Source organism: Squalius cephalus, assembly GCF_949319135.1.
Source record: "Squalius cephalus genome assembly, chromosome: 12".
Classification (NCBI taxonomy): domain Eukaryota; kingdom Metazoa; phylum Chordata; class Actinopteri; order Cypriniformes; family Leuciscidae; genus Squalius; species Squalius cephalus.
In genome coordinates, this window is record NC_137133.1 from 35,861,793 (window position 1) to 35,875,276 (window position 13,484).

At 36.6% G+C, this 13,484-nt stretch overlaps 2 protein-coding genes and 1 long non-coding RNA gene across 3 annotated transcripts; 2 read left to right on the forward strand and 1 right to left on the reverse strand.

Moving 5' to 3' along the window:
- Nucleotides 1–4,855: 4,855 nt before the first annotated feature.
- Nucleotides 4,856–12,295, reverse strand: LOC307168291. The gene is made up of 3 exons (XR_013822918.1): nucleotides 12,239–12,295; nucleotides 7,108–7,216; nucleotides 4,856–4,890 (listed from the first exon to the last, which is right to left on the reverse strand). It is a non-coding gene; the product is annotated as an uncharacterized lncRNA (long non-coding RNA).
- Nucleotides 8,558–11,252, forward strand: LOC307168271 (thrombomodulin-like). The gene has a single exon (XM_079888035.1). The coding sequence runs from the start codon at nucleotides 8,722–8,724 to the stop codon at nucleotides 10,210–10,212; it is 1,491 nt and encodes a 496-aa protein (XP_079744161.1). The 5' UTR covers nucleotides 8,558–8,721; the 3' UTR covers nucleotides 10,213–11,252.
- On the forward strand, nucleotides 11,611–13,440 carry LOC307168286 (toll-like receptor 5). Its single transcript, XM_079888056.1, has 3 exons — nucleotides 11,611–11,636; nucleotides 11,866–12,461; nucleotides 13,298–13,440. Exons 2-3 carry the CDS (start codon nucleotides 11,876–11,878, stop codon nucleotides 13,309–13,311), a joined length of 600 nt encoding a protein of 199 aa, XP_079744182.1. The 5' UTR covers nucleotides 11,611–11,636; nucleotides 11,866–11,875; the 3' UTR covers nucleotides 13,312–13,440.
- The last annotated feature ends 44 nt before the right edge of the window (nucleotides 13,441–13,484 follow it).

Genomic DNA, 13,484 nt, shown 5'->3' on the forward strand with positions numbered 1-13,484 from the left:
TTGTCCAATTGGAAGCTTCATAATAACAATCTGTTCCTACTTTCAGAAGAAAAAACCCTGGATGCTTTTACTATTCAGGGAATTATAAGCAGAAATATCTGTGTTTGAGATCAGTGTTCTTCCCAAGACAGTTTTGCTCATCAGTGATGAATAACATCCTTCGACCTTTAGTTATATAGTAAATTATGTCAAGTTGTATAAAGAAGTCAGGAAATATTTCAAACATGGTGCATTGCATGTTTTTGTTCAACGTTTAAGAACCCAAAACATTTCTGCAGATAAAAATCCAAAAGAAATATGGATTTTCAAATTCATAAAAAAATTCATGAAATGTATGATAAAGTAAGAACATTGAAATTTAAAGGAATGTTTCTGGTTTAATATGATCTGCGACCAGTGTTGTTATTAAATATTGTTAACAGTGTTGTTTTCAACCCAACTTTGGGTCAAATATGGACAAACCCAAATGTTGGGTTAAAAATGTAATGTAAAAATCTAACCCAACAGCTGGGTTTGTCCATATTTGACCCAAAGTTGGGTTGAAACGACCCAGCAGTTTTTAGAGTGTAATATCATTAAAATATGAAAATTTAAATGCCATGTAATAATAGATTATGACGGAATTTTTACAACCCAAACGCAACCTCTGATATACTTAAACTTAAAAAAGCTTAAACAAAAAAAAAAAAATGTAAATGATGAATAAAAAAATCAAATCTGAAATAACAGATTTAATTAATTAAAAAAAACTAAATCCAAAACAAAAGTACTAAAACTTCAACTAAATTTAAAATGAAAAATTATAGATAGTATATAAATGATACTAAAATAACACTTTCTGTGACACACTGTTGACCAGAACAATTATTTTTAGACAAATGTTTACTTTAACACCCTTATTCTAGAAAAGGTGGGACTTCTAGCCAGACAACGGTTATGAGTTATAATCTACGCACAGACTATTGAAAAAGGTCCATATGTTTGATAATGATTCCAGCTCTGTGTGTTTTAGTCAGAGCACGTCAGCGATGACATCACACGGGGACAAACAGGACAGACGGTTACTCACTGCACACACACACACACACACACACACACTCGTTCAGCTCTGCTGAAAAAAAATCACAGCATCATAGTAAAACGAGACTTTCACCGCAGTGTGTTTGCGAAACATCTTGGAAAGGGAAATTGCTTGACGTCTTGGTATATTAGTTCGCTGTCTGGTTTTCTGATGCATTTCCACATTTATAATGACTAATCAAATGAGCTTTAGGTTTATATCTTCAAAAATCTCACAAGCAGAGTTTGGGCATTAAAATTCTGTCTTTATTTTCTCACCCTCATGTTGTTCCAAACCTGTATGCTGTTATTTCGACTGAATAATGACCGTCTGTTATTCATTATTATTCAGCAGCAATTCCTCATATTGGAATGATTTCTGAAGGATCATGTGACACTGAAGACTGGAGTAATGATGCGGAAAATTCAGCTTTAATAACAGGAATAAATTACAGTTTACGATATTTACACATAGAAAACATTTCTTTAAAATTATAATACATATTTCACAATATTACTGTTTTTTTTATCAAATAAATGCAGCCCTGGTGAGCAAAAAAGACTTAATAATTCAAATCTTAATTATTATCTAGACTTGAGGAGGAACTCTATTGAATTGAAATAAATGTAGAATCTGGAATGTTTTTGTTGCTTCTCTCTCAACTCGTACTTGAATCCTGTAAAATTGGGTAAATTCAATAGTAAAACATGTTCTGATTCATGCATATTAAAGCCGTATTACTTCCTGATCTTTTGAAAACCCGGAACGTTCGCCCGAGATTCCCTCGAGATTTTTCTATGGGTTTTTATAATGGATTTTTCAATTTATGAGTGAAATAAGGTCTGTAAGTAAACATAACTTGACAATACTATTGTTCTACAGCATAACGCATGCACACACACACACACACATATCTAAAATGTGAATTTTGAAGCTGTTGTGTTTCTTTGTTAAAATCGTAGTTTCTAATAAGTAACTAGATGAGAATGTTTGGGGTTTAGTTTGTAGAACAAAATCTTCAAATTTCCTCAAGTTATGTTTAGCACAGACCTTATTTCACTCATAAATTGAAAAGCAACATTATAAAAACACATAGGAAAACCAGTGGAGAATTAATCTTCCTGTTTTCCTCTTTATTCCAGATAAATATAGCTCGGCTTCATCGACTGAGATAGTTCTGATGTCCTTACATATGATATGATCACAGTTGGGGAGCTCTTCCCAAAGACACAGGATGTTTCAGGAATTAAATGAACATTTCAGGCATTTACTCACCCTCATGCTGAACACAGAAAGACCATTTCTGAAGAACTCTTCTTTTTCGTAAGGTGATCATCTGTAAAACACAATGAAATTACCAGCACAGTAGTGTTTATATTTGAAGACTTCCATATGTGACCCTGGACCTGGATTTATACATCATCTGACCGCTGAATAAATAATCTTTCCATTGATGTATGGTTTGTTAGGATAGGACAATATTTGGTGGAGATACAACTATTGAACATCTGGAATCTGAGGGTGCGAAAAAAATCGAAACATTGAGAAAATCTCCTTTAAAGTTGTGCATTTATGTTCACGATTGTGCAGCATTCACTCACAAAAATAAATGTTTTATATATTTACGGTAGGAAATGTACAAAATATCTTCATGGAACATGATCTTTACCTAATATCCTAATGATTTTTGGCATAAAAGAAAAATCGATAATTTTGACCCATACAATGTATTGTTGGCTATTGCCACAAATTTACCCGTGTGACATGTGATCCAGGGTCACATATATGCTCATATTTTTCAAGTGTTAGTCACATAAGCTTTGTTTTAGTAACAAAAACTATTCCTTTAAGGATTATGATAACACCCAACTCTGAGACACACTGCCAATGTAAACACTCATGCATACGTCTCTTATATCAAAATGAAAAATGCTAAATGACCTCCGTCTGGTACTGAATCATGCAAGGTGCCGTTCGGGCCGGGATGTTTTTCAGAGCTTCAGTGGAGCAGGCACAGACTGGATGTCCTCCAAAAAAACATTGCTTGACTCCAGGGATAATCCAGTTTTCCCTTCAACCCAGTCGAGGCCTCCCTGTTTACTGTGAAGAGAGTCATGTTTAACAGTCCAAGAATGTGTGCTAAAAGCAGTCCTTACTATTAATGCATTAAAACCTCTTCAGAACAACTCAAAAACACATTAGCATTGTGCCGGCAACTTTTGCATGGGGAAACACCAGTCATGTTTTCTGTATATGGAAGAAATGGAGGAAAAAGAAACATTCCAGGAAATCAACCCTTCTTTTCACTCCCTTATGAAGGATTATATCACCAAGTGAATTAAATTTAGTGATCACTGCAAGATATGTGTATGAAAAAGTGATGCATTTTATTTACCAAGCCCAGTGCTTTAAAAATGGCACGCTTTCAAGAGACGATTATGAAGGTCTGGTCAGTGTAAAAACATAGTCATGAATCAGATTCTGCATGATCTCGTCCTGTCAGTGACACTGAGATTCATTTACAATTCTTCCAATCCATCAAAGTCATTTAATGCAAGAAAACATATTCACAGAAGAATGTGTTTCACGTCAGAGTGAGCAACGGCCCGCTTGACAGTTGATGCATTCAGAGTGAATTATGCGGCTCTAATTGTCTTCACTGTGTAGGATGCTTGTTTTCACCACAGTTTTACCTCACAGCCTTAAAATTGCATAACAAAAAGCCATGGAGGAAATAAATTCCAGCCTGGAGCCAAACAGTCAGTCCAGCACACGGCACAGTCCAAAACAATGAAACCTGCTTCAACATATTAATGTGGATTTTCACCTCAATAATCCGTTTTTCAGCACAAAAAAAAAAAAAATGTCACACTTTAGTTTAGGGTTCAATTCTCACTATTAATAATTGCTTATTAGCATGCATATTACGATATTGACTGTTTATTAGTACTTATTAATGCCTTATTCTGCATGACCACATCCCTTAATCCCTACCTAATACCTAAACTTAACAACTACTGTTAATAACCAGTAATTAGGAGTTTATTGAGGCAAAAGTCATAGTTAATAGTGAGAATTGGACCCTAATTTAAAGTGTGACCCCCAAAAAATTTGGTGTTGCATTTCCATAGTCACTCAGAAATTCCTAAATTTCACAAAGAATTACAAGAATCTAAATGGCAAGTGACGCATTGAATCAAACGTGAAATTTTTAAGTAGATAGACTAAATTTGTATTTTCCTGTATAATGTACAGCTCACTTGTGCATTTAATTGAAACTAAACATATTAATGTGGCTTTTCACCTCACCTCAACTTTGTGCCCAAAATATGACTATAACAATAACAATAACAAGGATCAGAGTAATATCTTGTACCAGTAGACAGGGTTTTGGGCACAGAATGCCTTCCTGAAACCTGAAAAATAAATAATAGGAACCTAGAAATATAAACATTAACAGGACTTCAATAAAGAGTAAAATTTCAAGCATGCAGCTCTTCATAACCCTATCACGCCACATGCCATACTGTATATTCTCTGAAAAATAAGACTTGACACAAGTGATTCCAACACAGTTGATGTGAGAGGAATGCTGGGATATCCTAATATGCATAACACACACACACATAGAAAAAAATTATGCATTTCAATATTTGATTGCATGCGCATTTATAATCAGCATTTCTCTTCGTTATCTTAATTCATCTGCATTTTCAGAGTTTCTTCTCTGTGAAAGATACACGTGAAACTGCAACAAGGTATTTTAAGAGTTGTCTACCTTTAGGATAAGCATTTGCGTCAGGAGTGATGTTGGCAGCTCGCTAGGTCATCTGTGAACGGTAAAGCAATAAAAGCTTCTCAGAAATCAGCGGGATCCAAAAACAAGAGGAGAGGAAAGGAAAGGGAGGATGTGTTTTACGGCTTTATCTGCCGGGAGAGATCTGCTGTCTCGAGGCAAGACTCGCTTCGGAGGTTCATTTTTATTTATTTTTGAGTGGATGACTTTTTACAAAAATATGTTCACGTGCACATTGATAAGAACACGGCGTGTTACGTTGACTGGTGAAGCGCGTGATTTAGTAAATGCTGTTTTTAAAGGGATAGTTGTACTGTACTGCATGGAGAAAGTTAAGTGAATTTAAGCAAAGTCAAAAAGAAAGAAAATTACATTTTTGCATTCATTTTTTTTTACACTATTAACTCTTTCCATGACAAGTTGCCAGCCACAGCCAGCATTTTTTTTTATTTATAATTTTCACAAAACTTTGATGGCCCCTAGAATATTTTGTTGTATGAATATCTGAACATTCAATAAATCAAAAGAAAGAACAGAGCATCTGCTTGTAAACCCAATTTTATTCTAGCTTCATGCATTCTTTTTTATCAACACTTAAATGTGGATAAGTTCCATAAAAAAAGCAACATTTTGAACAAAAAAGCTGAGAAAAGCGCATTTTCCCCCCACTAAAGACGTCAACGTGCATAAGAAATGCTTTTATCGCTGGTTTCTGCTCCTTTTTTTTTTGCCTGTTTTGATCTGGAGATTCTCTCTTTCAGAAGATGCGTATAGCGCCCCTACAATATAACAGTGAAAACACGGAAAGCCGGAAAATTCCATCAATGACGGGACTTTTGCAGCGATGCATCTTGCAGCTATATCTTCATAAATTATAAATTCCTCTTTAACTGATTACTAAATTGTTTAATTAACGTTTGTAAATGCTAGTTTCCATGACAGAGTTCAAGGTAAATCTTTTCATTACTAGCTGCCAGTTTGCAAATCTTCCGGTGCACCCACAAGTGTGTTGTGGAGTTGGTTCATGGAGCAAGTAAACTGTGTGTTTACATGGCATTTTAAAAATGGCGGATGCCGGTGTTTTGTATGGCATGCATTCGGCCAATCAACGTACACTTACATGCACTGTTGTGCTGGGTTAGACCCTACTCTGAATTAAGTCCCCCAAAAGCCATCCCTAGTTTTATTATTATCCCTAGACTAAAATTATCCTTTAGTTCCTGTGGTGCGAACATGTCAAACAAGGGGGTATTTCCGCCAATAGCTATAGAAACCATGTTCCTCTGGGAAAGTCCCTATAGAAGAACCCTTTTCGGTTTCCCAAAGAACCTTTCAGTGAGCAAATCTTAAAAAGATTTTTCTAAGTGCGAAGAACATTTTTAAAAATCTGAATCTTTTTCCACTATAAACAACCTTTTGTGGAATGGAAAGATTCTATGTGAGTTCTTTATCGAACCAAAACTGCCAATAAAGAACCTTTATTTTTAAGCATGTACAATGTTAATTTTTTTGATGACAATTAAGCACATTTCTTCCATTTGTCCTTCTTCCTATTGTTTTTAAAAATACAATTATTCAATGACTATAGATTGTCTTTACAACAATATTTTTTTACTGTATTGCTTCACGAAAATTGAAATTGCACCAGCATAAATTAATTATTCTTTCTATTTTATGTTAAAATATGACCCATGACTTATGACAGGTTTTGTGAGAGCACAATGGAAACATAAAATGTGAATTTTAGTAACTAAATGGTTCATAAATGCCCTTTTTGCAAGGTTTAAACAAGTTTGCATTGGGTTTAACACTTACCAATGCATGAAAAAAGTGTCTTCAAACAATTATGATTATTAATGATAAATTGAAATGGAAGGATTTCACAGTTTGTGTATCCTCGTGATTAAAGTCTATTCTTCATGCATCAGATAACATTTACCTGTGATGCCCTGTGCTCTGATATAAAAATGATTATCTCATTATGTAATCAAGATCCAGATCCGAAGGAGCCCTTTGCTTCTTTCTAGGTGCAAAAGATTTCACTACTCCGTTAAAAAAAAAGACTAACGACATCCTTCCTTTCTTCCTGAGGATATGACAATGATGGCAACTATGACAATACCTGAGCAGGAAGGATTTGACTGCACCCTACTTGCGAATTAATATTACTTACTAATACACGTTTAGGAATGATATCTAAATTAGATTACATTTTGATGATATGAGTGGTGCTTGACCGTGCATAACTCACCGATTAAAAATGTAAAAGTGGTGACGGACTGAATGACTGTCTCTGATATTTCCCTCCAATTTCCTGCCAAGGTCACCAAAATAAGAACAGGAGCATCTCACGGACATCCCTGAATTGAAAAATCAAAAGATTAGTAGTTTAAAAAAAATCAACAATCACACACCTGAACATTTTAGTATGCTGACTTATTAGTATTTAAGAATGTCCTGTTTTTAAGATCACACGGATTTGCGTGGTATTCAATCAGGGCATCGGTCCTAACAAAAGTCGACTTCATTTCGCCCACTCTCTGCCTGATTTATGTTCTGTTTTCATTCTTTGTCACTAATAAAACAATCCCAATCTTCTTGCTATGACTTGCTTTCATGGATTGTTCTGGAGGGGCAATCTAAAACATCTACATGAGGTGTAACGGATTGTGAACGGAAATGAGGAGAAAGTCTAGAATAGGGGTGGACTGCTTTTTTTCTGTGACCAACTCCAAAGAAAAGGCTTTTATCAGTCATCATGCACACCTACAGCCTTCAGTAGTATCGAAATATAAATAAACTCCTTTTGTTAACAGCACCACTATCCACCCAGTTTCACTGAAGTCATGGAAAAAATGCACTTCAATAGCTTTGATAAACGTAGCGGCCGCTTCCACCCTTTGGTGTCGCCAGTACTTAGTCACTGAGCGTACAAATAGTCTAAATAGTCTATACTGTAAAAACAACACTGTTGGTTTAACTTAAAAAGGTAAGTTACCTGGTTGCCTTAAAATATTGAGTTGAAAAATTGGGTTAATACAATGAAGGAGATAATATTATGTTATATTATGCTATCTTCACCACAGCTAAGTTGATTTGACAATTCATGAAAATGTTTTTTTTTACAGTGGACGTATTGGACGTATTGAATTCATCATACTGGTGTTTTCCTTACTGTGACATCCCACACTCAAAACCCAAATTACACAATTTAATGATTACATCTTACAAAACACACAAGTAAATCAAATTTTCTTTTCTTTTTTTGCATACTGTGCCTTATATTGCCTGTATAGGGTTGATTAACATGGATACCACCATATGTGCAAAGATATGTAATATAAAACATGACCTCACTATATTGCATGTTTAATCTATGAAGAAGTATCGTTCATTCATGTTAACTAAGGTAGTTAACATTAACATGAATGAACCTTATTGTAAAGTGTTATCTATCTATCTATCTATCTATCTATCTATCTATCTATCTATCTATCTATCTATCTATCTATCTATCTATCTATCTATCTATCTCTTAGGAAGAGGAGCTATAGCTTGATCAAAACAGAGTTAGGTGATAAGGCGACATCTATTCTCGGTAACTAATTTGGAAATTAAATCCTCAGGATGGATATCGTGTATCCAAACACATGCGCGCAGACTGATAGGAAGAGAGAGAGAGCGAGAGAGAGAGAGGGAAAGTTAGTGGCGCTCCGGGATCTCTGCCAGAAAACACGGACTTCCTTTAATTTTTGGAGACATGGATGTCATTATAAATGCGGCACGACACACCTCGGACTCTAACAGCACGGACACTTCTCCATATATAACTTGGTGAATATCGGTACATAACGGTTCCGCAGATATGAGAGAGTTCATAGGAATGGCGCTGGCGCTCGTTGTTCTGAAAGTTCACGGGGGGGAAATCAGTGACGGTCATTGTGTGGAGGGAAAATGCTTCGCCATCCAAACCAACAGTTTGAGTTTTGATTCGGCGCAGCGAGTCTGTCAGGAGAGAGGAGGACATTTGATGACCGTACGCCACAGAAAATCGGCCAATATTCTTGCTAAATTGTTGAATGGCACTTCTGGAAACTTTTGGCTTGGGCTGAGATATCAGTGTTCACATGCAAACGATGGGTTAAAGGGATACAAATGGGTCACTGGAGACAACGCAAGCCACTACATCAACTGGGAAAGCGACCGAGCGGTTTGTTCTCCACTGTGTGCTTCAGTGTCACAAAAAGTTCAGAAATGGTCCGAAAGACCTTGCGATGACATAATCGATGGTTATTTGTGCGAATATGAAAACCTCAATTATTGTCAGCCACTGAGCAACGGTTCAGCAATCGTATATGAAACTGCTTTTGGGTTTAATGCAAGCGAACTCCTCCAAGAAATTCCTTCAGGCACAATAGTGACATTACAGCCGCTGAGAACGAAACACGTTTGTTTCGAAGGCGAGTGGCTTCAAGCACCTTGGAGTTGTGAGGTTTTTCGTGGTGGATGTGATTATAAGTGCGATGGGAGCTTTCCTAACAACACATGCATCTGTCAGCCTGGATTTAAACTCGACAGTAACCGAGTCACATGCAGCAAACAGGACGCTTGTGCGCCCGGGGAATGCGAGCCGGTGTTTCAAGCTGCACATGCAATGTCTCCCGAAGATTGCAAGCCCGGCTTTCGCAAAGAAAGTGGCATTTGCGTTGATGAAGACGAATGCGCGTCTGCACCATGCGATCACGTATGCACCAACACTGAAGGTAGTTATCAATGTTCATGCTATGATGGATTCATACAGTCGACGAAGGACATGCACAGATGTTTGATGCACTGTACAGATTACGAGTGCCAAGCTTACTGTGACTCCAACAGCAACACCCAGTGCGACTGCCCCGATGGTTACCTACTTGAAGATGAACGACAGAAATGCGTTGACATTGATGAATGCGAAAGTGATTACTGTGACCATGATTGTGAAAATACACCTGGAGGGTTTGTATGTTCCTGCAGTGAAGGATACTTGCTTTTGGACCAGGTCAACTGTGTGAGAGAAGACTTTGATGGTTCAGGAAGCTCAACACCTGATGATGTTTCTATATCTACGACTAGACCCCCAACCGACAAGCCAATGTCAATCTCATCGGGCAGTCTTTTGGCAATAATGGTTTGCATTGTAACTTGTATTCTCTTACTGGTCGGCCTCGCTCACTTCACATTGAGACGTTTTTGTCAAATGCACAATTATGATGTGTACAAAGGCCAAGATGAAATCTACGACTTTCAACAGGTGATCATTGACAAAAACAGCACAGAACTGTCATTCCCAAATAAGTATTTAAAAAGAGACACTTAAAGTCGGAAAATGTCACTTAAACTGAAATGTAAATAGTAGCCTATTATAGTAAATATATTTCATTTTAGATATAAACTAATATAGGGTAGGCCTAATTCGGGGTAAGATTTCTCCAGACCATAGATGACACAAAATTTTGTCATTTCATCTGAATGTCAACATTTGTGAGATTTTGTCAGTCGAAAGAGTTTTGATGTTAATTTATCTAATTTTATATCTGGGAAATAGCGTTCTGTGACACTGTAGGCTATTGTGTTGAATGTCAAAGTTTTTTGTGTGTCTGTTTGTTAATGATGGATTTGCGGCCACATTATTGTTTTAAGATTTGTGGAGTAAAAGTAAAAAGTTATTTTGAAGTAAAAAGATGAAATTAGACCCTTGGGGTAAGATGCGCCACCCCGAATTGGCATGTTGTTATTGTGGCTGATGCCATTATGCTAAACTTATATGTTACATTTTAAACATAAATGCACATTGTTCTTAGGGGGGGCATCTTCCCTCATGTTATTAGGTAGAGTGTCAGAAAAACTTAACTTTGCACAAGTTTGAATAACTCATTAATGTCAGTATTCCTAAATGGTGGTGTTTGAAGAGAATAAATACTATATTTTAATATAACGTGTAGCAATTTTCATTTACAGAACCTTGTTTCGTTCTCTCTTGCTTCATCAACATCTCTGTCCAAATATGCTGATAGATTGGAAAAGACATGCGCAGTGCAGCATTATGAACTTCTTTATTATGAATTTCTAAACGTTCTATTTTTATTTTATTTCCAGTATAGGCCAGTGTTATTGCCCTCCTACAGCGGATTCTGCTGGTTTTCTTATAGTGATGTTGGTTAATATCACTCTCTAGTGGGCAGTAAGGAACAAGTTACTTCATACTCGTACATTGCCCATGTAAATGCTATAGTGTTTTTTCTTTGAGTGGCAAGGGTTAATGTTCAGTCATTTTTGTTGGCTAATCCTTGATCATTACTGTGTTGTACAATTGTATATATCTACGCTGAATATGTTTTTGTGAATAAATGAACGGCGATTCTGTAACTGGTCCAAACTAAAATCCAAAATAACAAAATGTTAAAATATGCTACCGTTGAAAACATCCGAATTTATGAATGAAGCTGAAAACAGTTGTAGTTTTTCCAGAGTTACAGCACTCAAACGTGCAGAACTCCTCACCAGAAAATGAATCACTGCGTCAGAAAGTTATTTCCTATTTCAGAAATGCTGAGAAACACAAAATGAAATGAAGGGAGAGAGAACGGAGGAAGAATTCACTTTTGCCGGAACTCACGCGAGAGGAAGATGGGTAGCTCTTTATCTAACTCTGATAATATTGCGTTATTGAAACGTTCTCAGTATTTAATACTACCACAACGAGACTTAAAAAAAAGCTGTATGGATTAGTGACCGAACCTGGTAAGACGCTAAATGCTCTGTTATTAGGCATCAACTTTTTAGTAAAATGTTCAGATTGCTGCATGTATCAGAATCTTTTTACGTTGTATATGGTTTTATTTTTTATTTTATTTTTTAAATCACTTAACCTTTACCTTAAGCAAACAATGAGTAAGATAAACTTGTTCTACATAAATATTAACTTACATAGCACAGCCTCTCAAAGGTTTTTTTTTTTTTTTTTTCACAGTGCTCTCAGAATGGGATATACATTCACACTGATCCTCTTTGGATTGTGCATCAACACTGAAGTTGTGAAATGCACCTCTGTGTGTTCAGTTCATGATTATGCTGCCTTCTGCGCATTTAAAGGTCTTCATCAGGTGCCAGAGCTGCCCACATATGTATATGTTGTGAATCTGAGTTTTAACAGCATTGCTGAACTCAACGAAACATCCTTTCCTCGTCTTGAAGGTCTACTAGTCCTTAAACTGGAGCAACAAACACCAGGACTTGTGATCAGAAACAACACATTTAGAAGACTCTCCAATCTAAGAGGACTTAAACTAGACTACAACCACTTCCTGAAAATAGAGACAGGAGCGTTTAACGGATTATCAAACCTTGAGATTCTCACTCTCACTCAGTGCAGTTTAGATGATGCCATTTTGTCTGCTGACTTCCTCAAACCTCTGGTGTCTCTCGAGATGCTTGACTTGCGTGAGAACAACATTCAAAGAATCCAGCCGGCATCATTCTTTTTAAACATGAGGAGATTCCATTGGCTCGATCTCTCTCGCAACAAAGTGAAGAGCATCTGTGAAGAAGAGCTCCTCAGCTTTCAGGGTAAACATTTCACGCTTCTGAAACTGTCCTCCGTGAGACTGCAAGACATGAACGAGTACTGGTTAGGATGGGACAAGTGTGGAAACCCATTTAAGAACATGTCCATAACTGAATTAGATCTGTCTGGAAACAGCTTTAATGTTAACATGGCAAAGCGTTTTTTTGATGCAATCACTGGTACCAAAATCCAAAGTCTCATTCTCAGTAACAGTTACAGCATGGGTAGTTCTTTTGGTCATAACAATTTAAAAGATCCAGATAAATTCACATTTAAGGGACTTGAGGCGAGTGGTATTACAATTTTTCGCTTTGTCAAATTCAGTATTTACTCATTTTCCAGATCTACAACAAATTACATTGGCACAAAATGAGATCAACATTATTGAAACTGATGCATTTTTTGGTATGACAAATTTACTAAAGCTAAACCTGTCCAAAAACTTTTTGGGTAATATTGATTCCAATACATTTAAGAATCTAGAGAAACTTGAGGTGCTTGATTTGTCTTATAACCATATAAGGGTTCTTGGAGATAAATCATTTCAGGGTCTCCTAAGTTTTCTAAACCTACTAAACCTGAAGATACTCTACTTGGTTGAGAACAGAATTTCATCTTTGTCTGGTTTATCCAACATTGCTAAAAACCTCACAACCCTTGACCTGGAATTCAACAGATTAAAGGACTTGTCAGACCTGTACACAATACTACGCAAATTTTCTGAAATAGAACAAATCTTTCTTCAAGGTAACAAGTTTTCGAGTTTTGTTATAATCAAAGACAATGATCGTGATCCTGATCCTGATCGATTTTTGTACGATGTGTATCTTTGTTTTAGTTCCAGTGATATGAAGTGGGTAGAAAGAGCGCTGCTGAACAGACTAGACTCTCAGTTCTCAGAGCAGAACACACTCCGCTGCTGCTTCGAGGAGCGAGACTTCATACCCGGGGAGGACCATCTTACCAACATGAGAAACGCAATCCAGAACAGTCATAAAACCCTTTGTGTGGTGTCTGAACGTTTC